General features: G+C 41.6%; 1 protein-coding gene across 1 annotated transcript in view; it reads left to right on the forward strand.

Annotated features, from left to right (window-relative positions):
- Positions 1 to 26,183, forward strand: part of amph (amphiphysin) — a 199,362-nt gene that overhangs the window by 86,334 nt on the left and 86,845 nt on the right. The window contains exons 2-6 of the mRNA XM_048595638.1: positions 5,826 to 5,880; positions 9,485 to 9,579; positions 12,506 to 12,601; positions 20,069 to 20,176; positions 20,871 to 20,956. Coding sequence (XP_048451595.1) covers positions 5,826 to 5,880; positions 9,485 to 9,579; positions 12,506 to 12,601; positions 20,069 to 20,176; positions 20,871 to 20,956 — 440 coding nt within the window. The remainder of the gene's footprint in view (positions 1 to 5,825; positions 5,881 to 9,484; positions 9,580 to 12,505; positions 12,602 to 20,068; positions 20,177 to 20,870; positions 20,957 to 26,183) is intronic.

Here is a 26,183-nt window from a genome sequence, read left to right on the forward strand (position 1 = left end):
GAAGAAGGGTCCAGATCCAAAACATCAGCTTTCCTGCTCCTCTGATGCTGCTTGGCCTGCTGTGTTCATCTAGCTCTACACTTTGTTATCTCAGATTCTCTAACATCAGCAGTTCCTACTATCTCTCACAATCATAACCTGTCATTTTATACATTCTCTTTCATGGCAGGCCTACAGTTCCTTTGATGAGATAATAAATTAGAAAGAGTGCAGAAAAGATTTACTAGGATGCTACCTGGACTGGAAGGTTTAAGACATAAGGAGAAGCTGGAGACAACACAGTGTGGAGCTGGAGGAACACAGCAGGCCAGGCAGCATCAGTGAAGCAGGAAAATTGACGTTTTGGGTCATGATCCTTCAACAGCGTTGTCTCTGAGTCCAGCATCTGCAGTTCTTGCTATCTCTGAGGAGAGGCTGGATAGGCTGGGGCTTTTTTCCCTGAATGTCGGAGACTGTAGGGTGACCTTATAGAGGTCTGTAAAATCATGTCAGACCTGACAAAGGAGCAGTGCTCTGAAAGCTTGTGATTTTTAATAAACCTTTTGGACTATAACCTGGTGTCATGTGACTTCTGACTTTGTGCACCCCCATTCCAAACCAGCACCTCCACATCATATAAAATTATGAGCGGCATAGATAAGGTAGATAGCCAACTGCATTTCCCCATGGCAGGGAAGTCTAAAACTAGAAGGCATTGATTTAAGGTGAGAGGGGAGAGATACACAAGGGACTAGGGGCAATATTTTCACACAGAGGGTGATGAATGTCTGTAATCGCTGCCAGAGGTAATGGTGGAGGGGTGTACAATTTTGTCATTTAAGAAACATTTGGACACGTACATGGATTGAATAGGTAATAGGGGATATGGACTAAACACAAGCAAATTACGAGTTACGAGTGGTGTACCACAAGGATCTGTTCTGGGTCCTCTTCTATTTGTAATTTTTGTAAATGATTTGGATGAAGGAGTGGAAGGGTGGATTAGTAGGTTTGCGGACGATACGAAGGTGGGTCGGGTTGTGGATAGGCTGTTCTAGGTTGCAAAGGGACATTGATAGGATGCAGAGCTGGGCTGAGAAGTGGCAGATGGAGTTTAACCCTGAAAAGTGTGAGGTGATTCATTTTGGAAGGACAAACTTGAAAGCAGAATACAGGGTTAACGGAAAGATTCTTGGCAGTGTGGAGGAGCAGAGGGATCTTGGGGTTCATGTCCACAGTTCCCTGAAAGCTGCCACCCAGGTGGATAGAGTTGTTAAGAAGGCGTATGGTGTTTCAGCTTTCATTAATAGAGGGATTGAGTTCAAGAGCCGTGAAGTTATGCTCTAGCTCTCCAAAAGTCTGGTTCGGCCACATCTGGAGTATTGTGTCCAGTTCTGGTCACCTCATTACAGGAAAGATGTGGAAGCATTGGAAAAGGTGCAGAGGAGATTTACCAGGATGTTGCCTGGAATGGAAGGAAGGTCTTATGAGGAAAGGTTGAGAGAGCTAGGGCTTTTCTCTTTAGAATGACGAAGGATGAGAGGTGATTTGATAGAGGTGTACAAAATGATCAGAGGTATAAATCAAGTGGACAGCCAGAGACTTTTTCCTAGGGCGGAGGTAGCTATTATGAGGGGGCATAGTTTTAAAGTGAGTGGAGGTAGATATAAGGGAGATGTCAGAGGTAGGTTCTTTACTCGGGGCGTAGAATGCATTGCCGGAGAGGGTAGTGGAGTCGGCCTCATTAGGGGCATTTAAACGGCTATTAGATAGGCATATGGATAATTGTATAAGGTAGGGATGGAGGTTAGATAGACCTTAGGTTTAGGGTAAAAGTTTGGCACAACATCTTGTGCCGAAGGGCCTGTACTGTGCTGTACTGTTCTATGTTCTATGTTCTAAATGGGACTAGATTAATTGTGAAAACTGGATGGCATGGACAAGTTGAACCGAAGGGCCTGTTTCCATGCTGTAAACCTTGCTGACTCCATGATGCTTTAATTGAAGTGAAGCTCTTGTAAAGCTGCAGATTCTTATTAAGCTGCAAGGTTTCTTGTCATCCAGAAGTTTTTTTTTCTCAGGCAAAATCAGAATCAGAACTGGTTGGAAAGATTCAAGGTCTGGTTGTTTATTACCTTTAGATACTTACAGCTTGTTACAATTTCAAAGTTGTTTGGGTTGGTTACATGTCCAGTATTGTAGATTTCACACTTTGAAAGTTTGAGACTGTTAGTGTCTTTACATTTAGAAGACCCACTCAATTGCTATTACTTTTTGAATTAGTTTCACGCTAAAGCATTGAATCAACAAAAAAAAGTTTAAAGTTCAGAATATATTGGGAATGTAGAATACTTCTGTTGCATGTAAATAGATTTTAATCAGGCTGGTCAAACAGACACTTGGACACTCAGGGCAGAATTTTCCCCTTTCTGGTCTGGTATGAGTAATGTCACAAAAGGTGGGAAAATACAATGAGAGTGAAAAAAATCAGATTCTCCACATCGAGAGAGATTTTCCGAATTGTCCCCTCAAAGTGTAAATGAAGACTTCAGGATCTCACCACTGAATGGTAATTACCTTATTTCCAAGCATTTGCAACTCATTAAAATCCCAATCCACCTCATTTAGAGGCCACTTCTAATTCCCCTCTCCTCTACTGGGAAACTACACAGCACAAATTCCCGACATGGAATACAGAGCAGCTGCAGCTCACCGAGCTCTTGTTCCAAGCTTGATGCAAAAGTCTGTTCAGAACAGTGTCTCTGAATGCTCCAAGGTCGCTCTCCTTCTCAACCCTTCATTCATGTAGCATCAGCAAACCACCAGTCTCATCACATCATCCTGTCTACTCTTGGACCATCTCACACACCACTTCAGTGCTTCAACAATTTCCTTTGGAGCTCAGGGACACCCATGACTTGCATGTTAGACCAGGTTGCTTTGTGTACAGAGACAGGCATGCATCTACACAGGGGTGTTTTCTCCTTATACAGACACATGGATCTTATGGATCTTAACTTGCTTACAAAGTGCACGTTCCTTTAGTGCTTATTTGGAGGCTGCCAGACTCGTAATACTTTAAACAGGAAGTTTGGAGAAACTCAGCAGGTCTGGCAACATCTGTGGAGAGAAAAACAAACTTAATATTTCAAGTCCAGTAACCCTTTATCAGACCTGTTGGATTTCGACAGCTCTTTCTGTTTTTATGTTAGATCTCCTGCATCCACAGTTCATTATTTTGTCTTTATACTTGACATTGCTTTCTTAACACACAGTTTCTGATTTCAGCACTGATTTACTGGCTTTGTGTGGCTAGTAACTCCAGACCCACAGCAAGCCGCTCTGTTCAAAGGCAAGGATAAACAACAAATACCAGGTTTCCCAGTGACACATGAAAGGATAACGACAGAAAAGGCTATTCTTGCCCGAATAAGATTAGCTTCTTTGTCTCCGGGATTGTTTGGCTGAGATACTTGTAAATGTTTCATTAACACCAGGCAAGGACAGTAACCTAGCTTCTACTGTCTCCTTGTTATGTGGGCTTGGGGTCATCATCAATATCAAATGATAGCAATCAAGGCTAAGGGGACAGGTAAGGTGACACTTCTATCAATCTGGCCCATAATCACAGATAGTCCTGAACCAACTGCTGGTCCTAAGCACTGAGAATTTCTCTCTTAATGACACACTGTAGGAAATCTTCAATATTAACAAAGGGAACTGTCTGCAATATTAATGGAAGCTGGTTAATCCTTTTTTTAATGAAAAGGACAACAATAAGGGCATGCTCATTTATACCATAGACGTCAGAAATGGCTTAGAAAATGTTGGTCAGCTCAGAAAGACATGAAAGTTTGGACTCAGAATGAAAGCAAATCAGTGCCTGCTCCAATATAGCTTAATAGCCCCACAGTAACTAGATGGCCCTTCATAACAATAGTGTACCATGAGTTTCAGACTCGACAGGTAGATCATTACAGCCATCTGCTCATCATGTAGAGAGAGGTTTATTCTTCCTGAATTGCCTGCAGCAATGAGGTGACCAGAGATTTGCCCTTCAATATAACTGGTGTTCTCTAAGTATGGTAATTTATTTGAGATAACATTTGTTTATCTGATGGTATCTTGACTGGTCATGTGCTCATTGATCAATCATCTGCTTCTCTTTTTAGACTAAAAGCAGAGTAAACAAATTCTGTGAAAACTCTTTGACATTGGATCAGTTTGATAGGGCTCTTGGGAATGACTGACAGCACATCCTCAAATCCTCTTTCAGTGAGGATGTTTAACACAATAAAAATGCCTCTGTTCCATAAATAACCAGCCAGGATGTGATGCCAAAAATAACATCAAGCATCTGATGGCAATAGACCCAAAGAAATGTTTTTCTGATTACATCATCCTTCAAAAAACCTTGCATGCTGAGAGTGTATGTTGGAAGATTGAACACACGCAGCATGTGATTTTTGCAAATATTAGCATAAAATGTCGCATAGAAAGTGGTATGATGTCCAGTTGAACCCAAAATATAAGAGAGTGAGGAATTGGAAAGCTCGCTACTTTTCCATCCACCATGATCGCTTCTTGTTCTCCCAGGGTGGAGATTCATGCCCTCTTCAGTGCTGTGTTTGGTAGGTCCTTGGCATTTATTCGAGTAAAGTGGTCACCATCCCACAGCCAGACCAATTAAGGCTGTAGCAGGAAAGTCCACAGGTGGCCTTCCTGCCCCAAGTGCACAATTAATGCCCACTTAAGGACCTCACTTTGACAGTATTAAGACACTAGGAGGTGGAGGGCTCACAAAGTAGAGCGAGCAACAAGGAAACTCTGGCCTGCTTCATTGTAAGCTCGTGTCAGGGGAACCCTCGTTCAATGCCAATAAGACCCAGAATCAGGAAGTGGGAAGCACAATGAGATCCACATCCTTGCATTTGTTGCCCACCCTCTTCCAACACTTCCCTTCATCCTGTGATGTCATCCACTTGATTCCTCCTCCCACCCTTGTTCATCTGTACCTGGGTTGGGTATTTAAATAACTTCACAATTTAACAGTTTTGCAAACCGTCCCTGCCCTTCAAGAGCATTTACTTCTAATCTAAAAGCTTGTAACTCCCACAATATGAGTTATAACCCTAGCTACAGTGAAAATGGGATCTGTTTTAACTCAGCACTGAGTTGAAATAGCCCTGCTGACTTCAGGTTTCCTCAAATGCGAAACTCATCGTGCTCCCTTTTCCCTTCCAGTGAAAATGGGGTGGAACTTCTAAAAATGGTTCCATTCTGGAAGGTCTGTGGAGTCTTCACAACTTCGAGAAAATCCTAGTCTTGATGTTTGACCAGGCTGGAGCAGAAGTTGAGGAATAGGGATGAAGTGAGGAAGAAAAGGGTGTAAAGACTGTTCACTTCAACAACATGGACAATAGCTGAACCTCACTGGGACAGCTGGATTTGTAAGACTGGCTCAGAAATGTATTAATTTTGAGTGACTAATTACAAATTGTGTTGAATAGCATGAACTGTTTTGGGCTGCAGTGTTTGCCTGAAACTTCTTTGCATTTTAATTTCAGTTTAGAAATTCCAATATTTTGTATGCGATTATGTCTGAAACAAATTTCTGGAATTGTAATTTTAATTAATTTCTCAAGAGGTAAGTTATTTCAGTGTTCGTTGTGCAAAAGATCAGTGGTTGATAACTTTTCAAGGCTGGAAGATGTGAGGCAATTTATTTGAATAATTATTCAGTCACTTCTTGCTTCAATAATGAACTGTGTACCTTATCATATTAAATTGCTATGCTTTCTATGTATTATTCAATGGCTGGAGATATTTTCATTCTTCTTTTTCAGGCAGAAGGCAGTCGATTACAAAGGGAGCTACGAGGCTATCTCACTGCAGTGAAAGGTTGTAACACAATTTTGAAAATCTGTTTTAAGATTTGTGTGCTGGACATGCATAATTATTCAGCCAATCCTAACATTTCTAAGCTGCTAAAATCTTCACAGTTCTATCGAATCCACCACTTTTGTATATAGATTTTACAATATTATCAGGCTCTTGCAACTTCAGTAGGAAATTTGACTGGCTGAATGGTGAGAATCAATAACATCAGAGTATAACTTCACACAATCCCACCTTATTTGGCTCCCTGTATGATTGCTTATAAATCCTGCAGGCTTCTCTGTCTATTCTTCATATTAAGTGCAAATAATAGCACACCTTAATGTATTCAAACAGAATGGATGCTACAGTAGGGTGTCAAAACTTGTTAAAGTTATCTTTTGGTTTCCAGGGTTTGGGGAAAAAAATGAATTTGTTTAATATTTTGGAAGAGCTCAAGTTGCTGTTGCCAGATAATCAAATCCCATATGTTGTCAAATCAAATCATTGCCTCGTGTTGAAAACCGTTATGTAAAAAGGTGCAGATTGTAAACAGCTTATTTTAATTAATTTCTCTAAAGGTAGATTATTAATAGCTTAAGATAATTATGCCCATTTCATGTGTAGAGGATGAAATGAAAAAGATAAAATGTCTTGGAAAGTCTTGTTAACTGCATACTAATGTTGAGAAGACATATGTTGAATGTGTTTTTATCAATTTGAAGCATTGTAGGGAGGGTGAATGGTATAGATAACCAGACCTGATATTAATATACAAGTAGAGGTGCAGGGGTCTTTTTCCTTCTGTGCAATCTTTCAAATAATCCAGCCTTGACAGTCCTCTGTGGTAAAGAATTCCACATATAAATTCTGTGCCTGTGTGCTTCTCTTTCACTTCACTAGATGAAGGGACAGCGCTCTGAAAGCTTGTGATTTTAAATAAACCTGTTGGACTCTAACCTGGTGTCATCTGACCTCTGACTTTCTGAGAGAAGAAATTCCTCCTCTTCTCTGTCTTAAATGGCTGACCCCTTACTCAGGAATTATATCGTTTTGTCCTAGAGTCTCCTACCAAGGGAAACAAGCTCGTTAAGAATCATGTATGTGTGAATAAGGTCTCCTCTCATTCTTCTAAACTCCAATGAATTCAGGCCCTATCTACCCAACCTCTCCTCATAAGAAAATCCTTCAATGCCTGGGATCAGCCTAGTGAACCTTTTCTGGATTGCCTCCAATACGAATATATCTCTCCTTAGACAAGGGGATTGAGACTGTTCACAGTATTCTAGATGTGGCCTAACTAATGCCTTGTATAGTTTTAATGAGACTTCCCTATTTTTATGTTTCATGCCCTAGTACCTGCTAAACTTGGATTCTTGCGTGTTGGGATTTATGCACAAGAACTGCCAAATCCTTCTGTGCTGTGACTTTCTGCAGTCTTTCTACACTTAAATCATATTCAGCTCCTCTGTTCTTCCCGCCAAAGTGCATAACCTCATATTGTCTACATTACATTCCATCTGCTAAATTACTTCCTTGTTTCCTTAACCTGTCTATCTCCCTCTACAGACTCTTTAGGTCAACCTCAGAACTTGCCTTCCCACTTATTTTTGGGTCATCCGCAAACTGAGCAATAACATGTGCACTTTTCTCATCCAAGTCAATATATAATATGAATAATTGTATGAATAACTGTAGCTACTTCCTTTAATATCTTAGGATACAACCCATCAGATCCAGGGAACTATTGTCCTTTATTCCTATTAATTTCCCTAGTACTTCTTCTCCAGTGATAGTTATTGTGTTTCCCTCCCTTCCCTTTTGCCCCTTGATTATTTACTGTTTTTGGAATACAATTTGTGTCTTCTACCATGAAGACTGACACAGTATTTATTCAATCCTCTGCCATTGCCTGGTTCACTTTTGTTATTTCCCCAACCTCGTTCTCTAAGGAGCCTATGTTCATTTTGGCCTCCCTCTTCCTTTTCTATGTTCAAAGAAACTTTTACCATCCATTTTTATTTACATGCTAGCTTAATCTCAAAGTTTACTTTTTGCATTATCTTTTGTTGATTTTTAGAACTTTCCCAATTCTCCCTCTTACCAGAAAACTTGACCAGCATTTCACAACACCTCAAAGATTTGCATTGGCTAAGCACCAGTATCATCACATCATCATGTCATATATCTAACCCACTAATAATGGTTCACCACTTTAATGCTGTACTTTGGAGCTCACCAACACCTTACGATGCAATGCAACTGCCAGATTAGGTGGATTGGCCATGCTAAATTTAGGGCGGCATGGTGGCTCAGTGGTTAGCACTGCTGCCTCACAGTGCCAGGGATCTGGGTTCGATTCCACCCTACGACGACTGTCTGTGTGGAGTTTGCACATTCTCCCCATGTCTGCATGGGTTTCCTCCGGGTGCTCCGGTTTCCTCCCACAGTCACAAAGATGTGCAGGCTAGGTGGATTGGCCATGCTAAATTGCCTGTAGTCTTCAGGGATTTGTAGATTAGGTGGGTTGTAGGGGGACGGGGTCTGGGTGGGATGCTCTGGGGTTCAGTGTGGACTTGTTGGGCCAAAGGGCCTGTTTCCACACTGTAGGAGTTCTCATATCTAAATTGCCCATAGTGTCCAGGGGTGTGTCGGCTAGGTGGATTAGTCATGGGAAATGTAGGGTTGCTGGGATAGAGTAAGGGGTGAGTCAGGGTGGGATGCTCTTCAGAGGGTCAGTGTGGACTTGATGGGCTGAATGGGCTGCTTCCATACTGTAGGGATTCTATAGACATCTTTCTATGATGTCCCCTTCAGCTAATTATCACTATGTTCTATTACTTGAAAGTGGAATATTCATTTATGTTGAAAGAAGAATATTCAACAGAGACGCATCTATTATTATCCAAAATCAATGTGTAAGTGCACATAGTCATAAAGTCACAGACTCATGCAGCACAGAAACAGACTGTTCAATCCAAACAGTCCATGCCGAACATAATCTCAAACTAAACTTGTCCCACTTGCCTGCTCCTGGCCCATATGCCTCTAAACCTTTCCTATTCATGTTTCTATCCAAATGTCTTTTAAACGTTGTAATTGTACCTGCAGCCACCACTTCTTCAGGAAGTTCATTTCACAACTGAATCACCCTCTGTTTAAAAATTTGCCTCTTATGTCTTCTTTAAATCTCTCCTCTCTCACCTTAAAAATGTGACCCTAGTGTTCAAACTCCATCCTAAAGAAAAGACATCTACCATTAACTCTATCTATACCTCTCATTATTTTATAAACTTCTATCAGGTCACCTCTCCACCTGCTATGCTCCAATGAGAAAAGTCCCAGCTTATCCAGCTTTCCTTCAAAACTCAAACCTTCCATACCTGGCAACATCCTGGCAAATCTCTTCTGAACCCTCTGCAGCTTGATAATATCCTTCCTATAACAGAGCGACCAGAACTGGACACAGTACTCCAGAAGAGGCCTCACCAATGTCCCGTACAACATCAACATGACTTCCCAACTCCTCTACTCAAAGGACTGAGCAATGAAGGCAAACATGCCAAATGCCTTTGTAACCATTCTGTCTTTAGAGGAGCTGACAATCTGATCTCTTTATCTTCTTCAGGGATGCAGGAAGCCTCCACGAAGCTAACAGAGTCACTACATGAGGTCTATGAGCCTGACTGGTATGGCAGGGATGACATTAAAGCTGTAGGACAGGTAAGATCCAAAAGTCGACGGGATCAGGTACCTTTTAATAGAAGACTGATGACTTGTTATATTCTAACAAATACCCAAACGTCAATTCGTGTCATCTCATTGTGTGGGATATTAATGACGCAGAATGGTTGACACACCTGGCCTTATTATGACATTTAGTCCTGCACTTATGACAATTATGACACCTGTGAAGGTGCTATGGAATGCAAGTATTTTATATTATTAAAGAGATTGCTACTTTTAATTTTTTTTCCTTGCAAATTATTGGATTCACTTCAAGATGTAGGCCTTTGACTCGTTAGACATTTATATCCAGTCATTTTTTGAAAAAGCAGAATTCTGTTGCAATTGGCCTATTTGGTATAGAATGGATAACTTTTCAGAAATCAGGTGACAATTCTTGCCTTGTAGTTTGTGGCTAATCTTTTATATTGCCCTGAAGTAGACTCACCCTTATGCAACAGATTATGTGAAAGATTTGTGTAATTTGCTCAGATTCAAATTAGTTCTTGTGGGCATTCCGATATAGGGAGTAAAAAAGTCAGTGATATTGCGCACATGTATATCCCTTTGAAGGTTAATTTAATGTGTTGTCATGCTCTTTCAGAGGAGGCACCAGGAACTAGCAAGATGCAGTGCTCTGCTGCTGGTTTTGAGAAGCCAATAAGTTTCACAAGTTGAACCTTGGAAGGAGTCAGAAGCAAGAATTTAAAAGCTACTGAGACTTTGGAGTCTACTGCCAGGGCATAGCAAATGGTGCTTTGACCTGCAAAGTCTTTGGTGCTGAGGACATAAATGGCTGTGACCATCTGCTTGGAGGTTCCCAGTCTCCTGCTGTACTAGATCTTTACTTATCTCCAATTGTGCCAACTTTAACAGTATTGAAGGCTTGGCTTCCATTGCCTCCGTACCCCTCTTTGCACTCCTCTCCTGTCCTGCTGATCATGTCTTGACTTTACTGCATAGGTCATAGAGTTATAGCGCTGTACAGCAAGGAAACAGACACTTCGGCTCAACTTGACCATAATAGCCAGATATCCTAAATTAATCTAGTCCCATTTGCCGGTATTTGGCCCATATCCCTCTAAACGCTTCCTATTCATATAGCCATCAGATGCCTTTTAAATATTGTAATTGTACCAGCCTCCTCCACTTCCTCTGGCAGCTCATTCTACACATGCACCACCCTTGGTGTGAAAAGGTGCCCCTTAGGTCCCTTTTAAATCTTTCCCCTCTCACCTTAAACCTATGCCCTCTAGTTTTGCACTCGCCTACCCTGGGAAAAAGACCTTGGCTGTTCACCCTATCCGTGCCCCTCATGATTTTATAAACCTCTATAAGATCACCCCTCAGTCTCTGATGCTTCAGTTTCTCCCTGTAACTCAAACTCTCCAACACTGGCAACATGCTCTTAAATCTTTTCTGAACCCTTTCAAGTTTCACACCTTTCCTATAGTTGGAAGACCAGAATTGAATGCAGTATCCAAAAGTAGCCTAACCAATGTCCTGTATACCTGCAACATGACCACCTAACTCTGAAATGCAATGCATTGACCAATAAAGGCAAGTGTACCAAACGCCTTCTTCACTATCTTGTCTACCTGCAGCTCTACTTTCAAAGAAGTATGAACCTGCACTCCAAGTTCTGCACTTCATCACAAATGAGGCCTAAAATCTTACAATACTGTACCTATTGCCAGCTGTGCTCTATATTCTGGCCAGGGGCTGTCTAATTTTCAAAGCAGCCTTGCCCTTGCTCTTTTGACCCTGCAATACCAAGAGTTGTTGACCTTATTTCAAGCCGAAGCATTAAGTTCACACTCTCCCTGCCACATGTACAGTAACAAAGTGCACTCCCTTGCATAGTGTCCAGTTACCCTTTGCCTCATTCACCTTCTTAATGCTCTAATGTGATGCTTTGGATTTACTCTAACTGGCTCCTGGCTCCTTTTCCCATCTATGTTCAGCAGGTCAATTTCAAAGCTTACTGGTTTGTTAAAAATTGAGACTTCAGCCTCTGACATGTTAAAAATGAGCATTGTAACTCATCTAAGTGTAGTCAGTTGGGAGCACAGCTGAATTTCTTTTTTCTTGCCCTGGTTATAATTGCTCGCACTAGGATCAGTGACTTGAAATTGACATGCACCTGTTGCAAGTATTTCAAGCTCCCCACCAACTTCTGTCCATGACTTTAGCGAGCACAGAAATGTCAGCCCTGTGACTGTATGTGAACATAAAGTGTCAGAGAAATGTAAAACATTCACTCTGAGTTCTAAAAGATTCATTGTCACAATGTGGTATTGCCTGTCAAGATAGGCAAATATTGGTCACTTCTTAGTGCTTGGGAAGGGTTTCTTCCTGGAAGCAGGTTAATGAATGGCTTGCTTGGCCATCCCAAAGGGCAGTTAGGCATCAACAATGTTGATAGAGGATTGAAGTCACAGATAGGTCAGAATGAGTAAGTGATAGGTATCCAAGGACATTGGCAAAAGACTCTGATTTTACCATTCCATTCTTCCAAGTTCTCTTCCTTCATTGTTTGGAGAATGGCCTGTTTAAAGGTACTCAAAGGTTTGACATTGCCACTCCTCCTCCTGTCTGGCATTGCTAACTCCCAGTTATATTCCACATATATCTGCAAGCGACTAATTTTGACTTGAAGATAATCACACTCAAGTGGGTACCTGTGTTTACCTGGAAGCTTGCTGTGTGGATATGTATCGGGTCATAACATTCAATCACTGTTTATTATTCATGTACCACCATCTGTTTGTGCTTTTTGGGGAATCCCCCAATATTAAATTGACCATTTCTCTCTGAATATTCCAGGTTTTTTGATGTAAGTTGTTTGTAATCAGATACTGATGAACTATTACAGAGCTACTGTTATGACTTCCTCTGAAATGATCCTTTCCTTACTCCTCAGAGTTGTGATTTGCTGTGGGCAGACTTTCACCAAAAACTGGTGGATCAAGCCTTGTTAACACTGGACACATACCTCGGCCAGTTTCCTGATATAAAGGTAACACATGATTGTGAAATAATCAATTAACAATGATCATTGATACTGAGGTTGGTTTTGGCTACAGATTACATTGTAAATCAAGCTCAATACCAATGGTGCAATTGTAACTGCGCAATATCAATCTGTCCTGATTTTCAAGAAGTTAACAGGAATTAAAGTGACCAATCTGGTATTTTCCAAAGTGATCCCCACTGATGTACATGCAAGTGTATTTCTGTGTTACAATGTAGATGCCTAATTAATGTTTGGGGGCAAGGTTTCATCTTCAGTACAGAGCTTTGATTGCTGTGAATATATGGTGGGGAGGGCGTGACTAATTTTTCCATGCACCTCCACATTTGTCAAATTCTGCAGCAGAACAATTGTAGACAGCATCAATTTCAATACATTTAACAATGCCTAATTATAGTACGTAGACAGTACACATTTCATTTGTATGATGTGTGTTTGTTTCCTGCAAATTTCGTTCTGTCTTGTTTCACAACCTCATTCACAAAGAAATTATGGGCGATTTTATCTTTCAGTGGGAACAGAGCTGTTAAAATAGGCCAACATTCCCTTCCCTCCCAATTCCCCATGTTAACTCTGCTGGCTTTTGAAATAACTCCACAGAGGCCGGTATCCCGTCACCAAGTCACCCTTATGCATGTGCAGTGCTCAACACTGCTCCAGCTCTTACAGTGAACATGATGTCACTCCTGTTCTTATCTGTCAGCCAGGGCTCCCTGATTGGACCGGATTAACAGCCCCAATCAGAGAACTCATATTCCATGAGGTCCACTGATGACTTTGTTAAAATCACTACAGTTTTGGTTTTGAAGATCCTGCTAGATTAATTCATGAGTAAATCGAAATTACATTCCCATGAAGGAGGAGTGCTGCTCAGGGTTCCAAAAAAGAAATCCAGGCCACTGATGCCCGAGGTTATTTATCCATATACCAGATTCCCTCAGGCCAGAAACAGATGAACAGCTTATCCGCATGGTTCAAACTTGGCCTGGCTTTCAATATTCAGTCAGGCAGTCAGCTCTTGCTTCACATGTAGGATTGATGAATTCTTCTGTCAGGGTTAAAAATCCATTCATTTTGGCAACTGAATCTCATTTTGTGAACTATTGGCTAAGTGTTACAGTTAAACTGTTCCTTCAGTGTTTTTGACAGACATAGTAGAAACGGCAGATGCTGGAGAATCCGAGACAACAAGGTGCAGAGCTGGATGAACACAGCAGGCCAAGCAGCATCAGAGGAGAAGGAAGGCTGACGTTTCAGGCCTAGACCCTTCATCTGATGACCCTTCCTGCTCCTATGATGCTGCTTGGCCTGCTGTGTTCATCCAGCTCTGCACCTTGTTGTCTCCTTCGGTGTTTTTGTTTTATTTCAATTCATTCACTGGATGAAGGCAACGCTGGCCAGGCAGCATTTATTGCCCATCCCTAATTGCCTAGAGGGCAGTTAAGAGTTAACCACATTGCTCTGGGCCTGGAGTTAAATGGAGGCCAGACTAGGTAAGGATGGCAATTTCCTTCCCTGAACGACATGAGTGAAGCAAATGAGTTTTTCTGACAATTGGCAAGGTACAGCATGGTCATCATTAGACTCTTAATTCTGGATTTTAACAATGTATTCTACATGATAAATGCAGGAAAAAGACTTTGTTGTCCTGTTGTTTCAGCCATTCAGATCAGCTCTGGGCTGCCATGTGAAGGCTATAACTATATGCTCTTGGGCTTCTGTATGAACCAGGTCTCCATATTGTGCCTGACATTGCTGCTGTACCGGCGCACCCAGTGCTGTCTCTCCTGCTGCCTGTTGACCTCATGAGAACTGCTGGAGCCTTTCAGGTCTAATGACAATCTTGTTTAGTTGATGCATTCCCGTCTCCAACGTTGCAGGCCTTTGAATGCCAGAGAATGTAAGTCAGGCAAGTCATACAAAGTGTGTTGTGATTCCTGCCAGAGTATCATTCCCTGGGTGGTGAATGTGAGAATTTGCCCCACTATAGCGCAGAAGAGTGTGGAATGGGATTGAATTTGGAACGCTGCAACAAAGAGGCCTGACATAAATAATAAAGAAGATTTTAACTGGGACCAGAATCGAACAAGGATAGAGCAAGATGACCAAATCATCCCCCTGATATTGTTTGGAATTTTTTAACTCCTGTACCTTTTTCAAAAATGTGTTCTTTCATTGGATGTGGGTATCATTGGCTAGACCAGCAATTTTGCTCATTCCTAATGAAAGCTGTTGCCTTGAGGCACCTGGATGCGTAAATGAACAGTTCAGAGGGATATGGGCCAAATGCTGGTAAATGGGACTAGATTAATTTGGGATATCTGGTCGGCAGGGATGAGTTGGACTGAAGGGTCTGTTTTTGTGTTGTACATCTCTATGAGTCTGTAAGCACTGCAACTTCCAACCTGCTACCCATCTAGAATGGGCCTAGAGGGAGCTGGCCTACTGCTAGCACCCACTGGGATTCATAGAGTGCTGGATTTTTGCACGCTTGAGTGAAATGCAAGGAGAAATCCATGACAGCAAAGGCCAGATTTCTTTGTAGAACCCGGACATGTGGGGCCCCTGCAGACAAACATCCTGCTCCTGCCCTCCCATAAGGAAAACATAAACACGTTTTTGACTGAGTGAGGTGACTGGTCAGTGCCCGATTCAGCCTCTGCTTAAACTGTCTTTGGGGTCCTAATGATAAAGAGGGTCGGTTAGCTCAGTTTGCTGCATGGCTGGTTTGTAATGCAGAGTAACACCGATAGCATGGATTCAATTCCTACACCAGCTGATGTTACCTGAGCATGTGGTAACCCTCAGGTTAAACAACCAGAAATCCCCTCTCTCTAAGGAGAGAGCAGCCCTATGGCCCAGTAGAACGATGACAACTTCACCTTTATTAAATGAAAGTTGCAAGAATGGTGACTGAATCAGGCATTTGAATTCATGCCTGTTAAAAAGGATCCAGCCAAGAGGGCTCTTGTAGTACTGTGTAGTGTCCCTCCCTCTGAGCAAGGAGATCTAGGTTCAAGTCTCACCTGTACCAGAAAGTGTTTATTTGAACACAATTTAACATTCATGAACAGGGAGAAGTGATGGCCTAGTGGTATTATCACAGGACTGTTAATCCTAGGTAATGTTCTTGGTTTGAATCTCACTAGGTTAGATGGTGGAATTTAAATTCAATAAAAATCTAGAATTAAGAGTCTAATGATAACCATGAATCCATTGTTGATTGTTGTGAAAAACCCATCTAGTACACTAATGACCTTTAGGGAAGGAAGCTGCCATCCTTACCTGGTCTGAACTACATGGGACTCCAGGCCCACAGCAATGTGGTTGACTCTTAACTGCCCTCTGAGCAATTAGGGAATGGGCAATAAATCTTGGCCTGGCCAGTGATGCCCTTATCCCATGACTGAATGAAAAACAAATTGAGTAGAAAATGTAAAGGACCCAGGTAAGATTGGACTGACTTTAAAAGTAGCTATAGTTTTCTGGGATCATTATAATTAAACTCACTCTGTTGCCAGATGGGGTGGGTTAAAGTTACATACCAATGACTCAAATGACCTCCTTCTGTACTGTAAATCTCTATAGTTCATTGATTGTAGCAGAGATAAAGAACATTTGACTCATCAAGCCTGTGTAGAGGTATTTCTAATTCTCTTTGAAAGACATTATGGATTGAATCTCATGCTTTAACCATCATCAGTGTAATTTGTGTCCTCTCATGACAGTCTCACTGACTCATGGAAGTTCCTGTTTACCGTAACGTACCTTCAAGGTCATGCTAATTTTCACAACTCCCATGTACAAGAGTCTTCCTTCTCAAGTCTCTCATAAGTGTAACTCCTTTCATCATAAATCTATGTTGTACATTTTCTTTATCCTTCCTATAAGCTGATTTTCCAAAATGTAGCGCAGGAAGCTCCCACTTTGGCTTATTTGATTGCATACTTGCATTAGGGGATGGTTTCTGTTTCTGATATCACATTCTTTCTTTTCCTCAAAGTCAACAAGGTTCTTGAAGTGTTGACATCAAATATAAATAGTTTTGCTGAGTACCATGTGTACGCAATACTGCATATAGACAGTGACAAAATATAGATTGGGAGTAAACTGTGTTCCATTTCTGAGTTTAGTATTCAGGTTACTCAAACACCATGGGCTAGAAATTTGTTTGGAAATAGCGCATTTGAACTGGTAACATGAAGCTAACCCAAATTTCAGGATGTCAGGCAAATGCCTGATTTCTCCATCCAAGACTGTACAGCGTCCTCAGATTGGGTGGAGATTAATGCAGTCTCCACCATTAATCCTTTCAAAACCATTACCTCATACAACATCTTCCCCCAGGCATTTTTCCCATAGTTAACACTTATATATTCATGTATAAAGTTACATTTACCATTACCCCCATCTCCCATGAAGTATCTAACTTCACAAGTTCGTATGGCTTAGATGTTTCACAATTCTTTGAAAATACATTCTCTTTAGATTTGGAAAATCAGTAGTTATTTGGCTTGAGGACAGTTGAGTTTGATTCTGATTTTGGTCTTGCATAGTCTGTAGACCATGGTGTTCCTCATTGGGTTTGATCTGAACAATCACAATGAGAAAAGGTTATTGCAGAATTGTCTCAAATGTATAGGTAAGATATGATCACTTCCATTTGACTGACCAAGATATTTCTGTTAAGGTCCTTATGCATACCATATCCACGACTTTGGACCAAGTATGGTGACCATTGTACCTGATGGTGTCTATTACGAAGGGTATTTTGCTGCTCCCCATAAGAATGCTTCTTCTTAGAAATATTCGTATAGACCCATGGACAAAAATATGGAGTCAGCCTCTTGGGTAGCATAGGGAATTGAGTCATCAGTTTTCTACCGATCAAAAACTGTAAAGGTGATGAGTCACACTGAAGAGGGGTACACTGCTAGGTTAACAAAGCTGTAGGAAAAAAGACTCTCTTTTCAAAAGAGATCTGCCTGTCTCGACCCCATGCCCAGCTTGCTCATTTGACTGTGGGTAACCTGGTGAGCTGGTTACATGTCCAGATTTTAACTTGCTGGCTAAAAGACTCATTAACAAACTGTGCTGCATCGTCCATTGAGACTCCAGTTGTTTTTCTCACCCTCTGAGCCCTGTCACTGCAGTCTGACAATGCCCGCCATCATGCACACTAAGAACCCCCGCATTGAGGCATGCTGGTAGTCACCGCCAATCACCGCTACTCCGAATGCATCCCATGTGTTCCCAAGCACTATGGGCTCCTCCCGCTTACATTATGTTCTCACCCTGCAACATCTTTGTTCAGTCCGCATCACCAGGCCGCTGCTTAAAATTTCCGGCGTACACCATACTACCCTTTCAATGCCACTGATTACCTTGCTACCCTCCCCCAGCCCCATCTACCACCCAACACAAATTCCAAAAAGGCCCAGTATTGACCATTCCCTGGATTGCCACCACCTCAAACATGACCATGCCCAAGCTCCTGGACTGTAAGCGAAGCTGCCCTTGATGGACTGCAGTCCTTCTTGACTACTCCCCTTCGGCTCTGCAACACGGCCATCTGGTTGCAGTGCATTCAGTGTATTTGCTGTACTGGCAGCTGGCATATGCATTAAGAATGAGATTGACATAGCACTGTGCCATGCAGCAATATGCCCACTCCCTTGACTGATTACAGCTGACAAGCATGACAAACTGCCTGGGTTTGTGCCCATACTAAGCAACAAGGGAAACCATTAAGCTGTGCTAGGGCTACCAAAACACAAAAACGCAAGACAAGACAAGGCAGGGATTCTGTGATCACCCAAGTAAGAGCAAAGTGAATGCAACCTGGTTCAATCTATGAGTGAAATGGTGGCGTCCTTGCAGCAGCATTGCAATGAAACGTGCTATTATTTTTATTACACTGCAAAGGTGTACTGTAAGTGGATTGGAGACATGCCATGATGATATGGAGAGGCTGGCATAGCAGTGGCTACAGGTATCTGTTGATGAGGGTGGTGGTGTCCAAGTCCGAGGGCCAGAGGAGCAAATGGCAAGCTGGAATCGTCAGGAATCCACTTTGACTGTTCTGATAGGAATTCTTGTAGTCTAGTTTCTATCCAGCACGTGGTAAAATAACATACTAATGTGGCTTGTTGCTCCCAATGTTGAAAAAAGCCTTTCTTGATTTCTAATGCAATTCTCCCTAGTTTTAAAGCAACGTTGTTCAGAGCTTTATCAGTTTCCAGCTAAAGACACTCTGTAAAATCAGCTGGTGGTTCTTCCCATGCTCCAAACAGTATTTATCTCTCAAAAAACAGCACTAAGTAACATATCATCTGATCATGATCACAATGTGGTGCTGGATTTTCTGGACTATTCGGTGAAAGGGGGGACGAAAGATGGCTGGTAAAATGGCGGTAGTGGTAGCAGGAGAGAAGCCTTGATGCTATCTTGCCGCAATGCCATTTTACCAGCAGCTAAAAAGTTAACAGCTTGGCTGCCCACTGGGTGGTCAGTTGAGCATCTTCAGTGACCATTAAGGATCAATTGCTGCTGCATGTGGAAATGCCTGGGTGAAAACTGGCAGCCTCCAATGGGGTTCCAGTCAGGGGCCATCCTTTCTGGGCACTCAATCACCCACAAAGGGTGGAGACTCTGGTAGCAATGGTCATGCTCATGGCTATCACTGCTCAATAATGCCCACACCACTGACTGCTAGGACCTAAGTGACCCCAGGCTCTTCAAAGGTGTCATGCCATTCAGGAATTCTTTCCCTGAGGCTACACCTTCAGTACTGCTCATCATGAGCAAAGGGGCTGCTGAATCTTCCTTCCAGTTGAGCCAGGAGATCTTTGGAGTTGGCCTCTTGTCCATCATTGCACAGCAACCAGGCCTTGCTTTCCTAACCGAGTGCTGTGGGCAATATACTTACCTGAGTCGCACTGTCAGGCAAAGCAGGGTGACCTTCCACTTTCAGCCCCTGCAGCAGAACTATACCGTTACCAGCAAAATGCAGCCTGCTGCATGTGAAACTTTGCTGTGTACAAACTAGCCGCTACAGCATCTACATTGCAGCTGTGACTAGACTTCAAAAATATTTTGTTGGCTAAAAAGCACTTTGGACCATCCTGAGGTCATGAAAGACACTGTAAAAATGCAAATCTTTCTTTCTCGTTCTGAGCTGTCAGTGGTTGAGGCTTTCCTCAGGAATATGATTAGTCAAAACTAGCCGTCGATTTTCAATCATCTAGCAACGAGACAAAAAGAGAAAGCCTGTCTCTTGATCACAGAAATGTACATTTTCCTTTCCTGCCTGTAATGGTATTCAGTTATAGGTGGTAAAGTGCTTTCAACGACTCTTTTAGACATACATGGTGTTAGAACATAAGAGCATATCCTCTGTAAATAGCATCAAGATGATAATTCTCTTCTCACTTCTTTCTGCATCTCAAACAGACTCGAATTGCAAAACGCAGCAGAAAGCTCGTTGACTATGACTGTGCACGACATCACTTAGAATCTTTGCAACATTCAAAGCGAAGGGACGATAGTAAGCTCACCAAGGTATGTCAGTAGAATGCATTTAAGTTACTGCTTTGATATCATTCCTCTTGTCATTGAAATGCGAAATTGAAATTTGATATATTTGACATTGAGCTATCAACTAGTGAAATGTTTGAAGATTGGCATGTGTATTGCACCAGATCTATGCAAGAGAGAAGCAGCAAATCGTACAGCTCCCAAAATAAGGGACAAATAGATTTTAATGTAGGCAATAAGAAATGTCCACTTCAGACCAAAATATAATTATTTGGGACATGGGTTTGAGATTTGACTGAAGTATTATGAAACGCCTGAAACTGGTTGCATAGCTGTTAATTTTTCAACATAAATCTGCTGCCACTAACAGCCAGCTTCAATTGTACAAAGAACAATGCCATAAACGTTGAATGAAAGTTAAACTGAAGAGCAACAAAATAGTGACAGACTAATCCCACAGCCATCTTAACCCTTGGAACTATAGGCCTAGTCTGTGTTGGAAAAGAAACCAAAATAAGGATGCGGACAATTGCCCTGAGTTTTAAATAAGTTGTCGTAAGTTGTAAGTTGTTTCAAAACCTTCTTTTGATTTTCAGTGTCATCTGCTTAGCATTAATAAAATGCTTGTGAGGTCTTTAGATTCCTTGATCCAGTAATATTTGCAATGAAAGTAACACCATGTTTAAAATAAATGACGGATATTTTTGATATCTTCTAGGCAGAAGAGGAGTTTCAAAAAGCTCAGAAAGTGTTTGAGGAACTAAATACTGACCTACAGGATGAGTTACCATCATTGTGGTCAAGGTATTAAACTCCATTCGTATATTACGTCTCTTGTTTTATCCCTTATCTGTATATCTTCTAGAAGAAGTCTAAGACTTGAACGCAACCAAGATTGTTGTTCACATCAATGAAAGTGATTCAGTTGTTGCTTCCAACAGCTCAATGTGTACATCATTTAGTTTGTCCTTTAGTCAGAATTCAACATTGTGAGCATGATTTTGAATGGGAGGATGGTGGGGTAATGGTTTGGGGCGGATGGTCTGACAGCAAAAGAAAAACTTGAGTTAACCTAATCTCTTTTAATCTTATTTAAATGCTGCTGGTTGTATTCCTCCCTCTTCGGAATGGAATGTCAGTAAGCATTTGTTTGACTCAAACGTTGCGCAGAAAGCAGGTAATACCTGGATTCAGCTGCTATGTTGTATCATGGAGATCCCTGTGATGATCCAAGATTTCCTTGTGGAAGATGAAGGATTACTGCATTTTTTAAAAAGAAGCTAAACACATCATTTCAAGCCCCTGGTCCTGAGCAACACTGCACTGAGTTTGATTGATAAGAACCTTACTGTCATTTTCTATGCAAACCCCTGAATAAGTTTGCAGCCTGGTCCTGTGGTGTATTGGCCTTGACAGGCATATGTTGCTACCTGTTCACTGGGGCACATTAAAGTAGCACAGTGAGTTTCTGATGGCACCATCGTGGGCATGTAACCTAATCAATTGTAATTACCTATACCTCTCGTTTCTCTGGAGCAGATAGGGTTATTGCTTCCCCCATGGTGAAAGCTCATTGAGACAAAACATTGGGGAACAATGTACGTGAGATAAGTCCTTGCACGTGCTTTTCCACCGTGTCACAGGTCTCAGCCAGATATCTTGGTGTTTCACATTTGCCAATGTTAGAAAAGAGGAACGTAGAAGGAGGGTCACACTGAACTTCACTGTATCATCTCCCAGTGAGTGGACAGAATTAGTGAAATGGGCCAAAAGGTGGTAGATGCCATTTTTATATGTATAAATGTGAGATTATGCATTTGGAGACAACAATAAAATGGCTATTAACATGCAAGGGAACACTGTTTAAGAGTGCAAGCTAAAGAACAGAAATGTTTGACAAAGTCATAAAAGGTAGTAAATAGCATTTTGAACTTCTGAAGCAATATCAAGAACTAACAGAGGTAATGGCAACTGTGTCCTATGCAGTTTGACTATTGTGTTGAGTTTTCAGTGCTCAATTTTGGAAAGGCTTCCAAATCCTTAGAGGATGTACCTTGGGGAGGTATGAGTGTTAATAAACACAATTGCAAGGCAATATTTGAAACACTTGGATAGAGAAGATTGAGAATACTGAAACATGGATTATAAAATTTATGAATGGGTTTGATGGGATGATTAAAGAAAGATTGAACTTGTAGTTAGTGACAATGGATCATCAATTTATATGGAGAGTGAGTGGGAAACATTTACTTATGCAAAAGATTCTTGAAGCATGGAATGCCTTGGCTGATGCAGAAGCCATTCTAACTATTGAAGAGAAATTGGATAAATATTTGAAACATAAGAGAAGGTACAGAGCTATAGGGAGAAGCTGATATATACAGTATTGACTAAATAGTGCTAACCTCCTCTTCAGTTCTGTAATAACAATGAAGGAAAGACTGGAGCAAGTTATCCTTCCCTCCTGCACTACCCCATACCTGACACAGATGACCAGTAGCGTCTTGGACTGCGAAGAAAAAGACATGTAGGAAGATATGGGAAAAGAAAAAATCTCAGAAACATCTCCAAAAATGTAAATGAAACATTCTACTTTTATTTGCCAATCATCCCAATTTGCACTGGGATCCCATGAGTGTGAGGGACTTAAGTGGTTTATTTTTAAAGCCGGTTCTTCCATTAAATTTGCAATGAACTAAATATTAAAAAGTTAAGAGAAGTTGAACTGTTGTATTAATTCAGTAGTTAACTAGCTCCAAAAGGAGCTGTAGCTAGTTAACTAGTGGCTGGTTTAATATGTTTTTTTTACACTTGAGTCAATTGTTTTCAGAAAATGTAACTAGAGGTCTCTCTTAGTGCTACTTTCCTGCACTAAGTGTTTTTATTGTGCAGTGTGTGAAGTGGGAGTTTGCTAAGTATGAGAGAGTTTGGTGAGGGGGATGAAGAAGTGCTCTTTTCTTCTTTTTCAGTGTATTGTAGTTGGCTCCTACTTTGGTAAGGGGGAAAGAAGCTGAATGATGAGGAGTGACAGGTCTTTCTGCATTTCCAATTATAATAGACCGGTCCAAAGATGTGCAGGTTAGGTGGATTGGCCACGCTAATTTGCATCATAGTATCCAGTGATGTGCTAGATAGGTGGGTTAGCCATGAGAAATTCAGAGTTACAGGGATTGGGTAGGGGGTTGGGTCTGGGTGCGATGCTGTTTGGAGGTGTGAACTCAATGGGAAAATGGTCTCCTTCTACACTGTAGGGATTCTATGAGTCTAGAATCTATGGTTCTACAGGTGGGATCTGTACAAGCTGGACAGCTTGCACCTGGGCTGGAATAGTCCAATATCCTTGCTGGGAGGTTTGCTCGTCCTATTGGCAAGGTTTTAAATACGTTTGGAAGGGGGATGAGGCACAGAGTTAATGTAAATTCGGAAGCAAGGCCCATCAGGTACAGAAGGAAGGTTAGGATAGTCCAGGAGGCTGAGAAGCTGCATGGGAGGTCAGGAAAGCTTTTGTAATGAAAGGTGTTTGGCTGGCCAGGTGGATGAACTTGGAACTTTGATGAGCACATGGGAATATGGTATTGTTGCAATCACTGAGAAATGTTTTAAGGAAAAGGTGGACTGGCAACTCAACATTCAGGGTAGAGAAGTTTAAGGCATGGTGGGTGGGGGTTTGTAAGAGAGATAGGCGCATTGCATTATTGATAAAGGAAGCCATCACTGCAGTAATGAGGGAGGATGTCCTAGAAGGCTCTTCAAATAAGGCCATCTGGATGGAACCTAGTAATAAAAAAGGGGTGATCACTTTATTTGGTTTATACTATTGGCCTGTCAACAGTAAGAGTGAGATAGTGGAGCAGATATGCAGAGAAATAGATGTCAGGGATTGCAACTTTGCTAACATTAACTGGGATCACCTTAGTGTGAAAGGATTAGACAGGGTGGAATTTTTAAAGTGCATCCTGGAGAGCTTTAGTGCCAGTATGTAGATAGTCCAACCAGAGATGGGACAGTGTTAGACTTAATCCGAGGGAATGTAGCCAATCAAGTGATTGAAGTGTCAATGGGTGAGCATTTTGAGGATAGTGACCATAACTCTGTAAGCTTCAAAGTCATTATGGAAAGGGCTAAAGATAGTGCAGAAGTGTCTAAACTGGTGGAAGGCCAATTTCAATATCATTAAACAGGACCTGGCAAACACAGACTGGAAGCAGCTACTTGCAGAGAAGTCTACATTTGGAAAGTGGGAGTCATTTAAAAGTAGTACAGAGTGAGTTCAAGGCCAGCGTGTTTCTCTAAGAGTGAAGGGCAAGGACAGCAAGCCCAGGGAATCCTGGATGTCAAGGGATATTGAGAGCTCAAGAAAAAGAAGGAAGCATATATCTGCATATATATCAGCGCATTAAAAACAGGGGAGACCCTTCAAACAGAAAGTGTAGGGGGTTGCTTAAAAAGAAAATTAGGAGGGCAAAGAAGGGCTTTGACAGATAGGATTAAGGAAAGCCCTAAAGTATTTTATATGTATATTAAGAATATGATGATTACCAGGAAAAGAATAGGGCCTATTAGAGACCAATGGGGCAATCTGTGTGTGGTGTCACAGGGTGTGATTAAGATCTTAAGTGAATATTTGTCATCTGTATGAGAGAAAAGACATTGTAGCCCAGGATTTCATTTGGGAGGGTGAGATTCTAGAACATTTTAAGATTAACGGAGGAGGTATTAAAAGCTTTAGTGGACATTAAAGTGCATAAATCCCTAGGATCTGATGAGATGTATCCTAGGAGGGAAGGGAGGAGATCGCTGGGCCCTGGCAGAGGTATTTAATACTACACTGGCCACAGGTGAAGTGCCAGATAACTGGAGAATAACTAAAGTAGTTCCTTTGTTCAAAACAGCAGCAGGGATAGGCCAGTTAATTACATTCCTTCATTAGCTGGAATGGGGAATGTAGGAGCAAGGAAGTCTTGTTACAATGTTATAAAACATTGGCTAGGCCACAGATGGAATACTGTGTGCCATTCTGGTCACCACACTATTGGAAGGATGAAGTTGCACTGGAGAGGGTGCAGAGGAGATTCCCCCTGGGTGTTGCCTTGAATAAAAGGTTTCAGTTATGAGGAGAGACTGAACAGGCTGGGTTTGTTTTCCTTGGCACAGAGGATAGTTTGGTGTTTGTTGGTCAGCATAGACATGCTGGCTGAAGGGTCTGTTTCTATGCTGTTTGACTGTTTGACTCTGTGGCTATAAGGTTATCAGGCAGAATAGAGAAGGAGATAAGAGATGGGGGTGTTGCACTATAGGTTAGGAATCAATCACCAGGTGAGAAGAGAGATGTTATAGGACATAAAGCATCAAATGAGGCCTTATAGGTTAAAGTCAGAAACAAAACAAGGAGCAGCCACATTGCTAAGTATATACAATTTGCCCGAAAATAGGAGTAGAAGGTTAGGGGAGCAAATATATAGGCACTTTTCCGAGTGTGAAATCAATAGGGCAATAATAGTTGGACTTTTCAAATGCCCAAATATCACTACCATACAAGCAATGTCAAAGACACAGAAAGTACAAATGTCTTGAAGTGCATTCAAGAAAACTTTCTTAGCTATCATGTAGCAATTCCAATGAGAGAGGGCACAATTCTAGATTTAGTCTTTAAATATGAAGCTGGGCAGATGAACAAAGTAACAGTGGGTGACCATTTTGGAGATAGTGATCATAATACAGTTAGAATTAGCACCAAGTACCAAGTGGTCTATATATGTAATGATTGGTGGAAGGATTAGGTGGGGCATTAGGAAACGCTTTTTCACCCAGATAGAGTTTACTGCCCAGTTTGGTGGCTGAGATGAAACCCTTAACTTATTTAAAGAGAACCTGGATCTGCTCATTAAGAGCTGTAACCAGCCAGGCTAGAGACGGGATGCTGGAAAGCAGGATTAAATTGGATGGCTGGTGTATTCTGCTGGTGCAGACATGATAGGATAAAGCCTCTCTGCTCCTATGATGCTGCTTGGCCTGCTGTGTTCATCTAGCC

The sequence above is a fragment of the Rhincodon typus genome, chromosome 4 (genome assembly GCF_021869965.1).
Source record: "Rhincodon typus isolate 14 chromosome 4, sRhiTyp1.1, whole genome shotgun sequence".
Lineage (NCBI taxonomy): Eukaryota > Metazoa > Chordata > Chondrichthyes > Orectolobiformes > Rhincodontidae > Rhincodon > Rhincodon typus.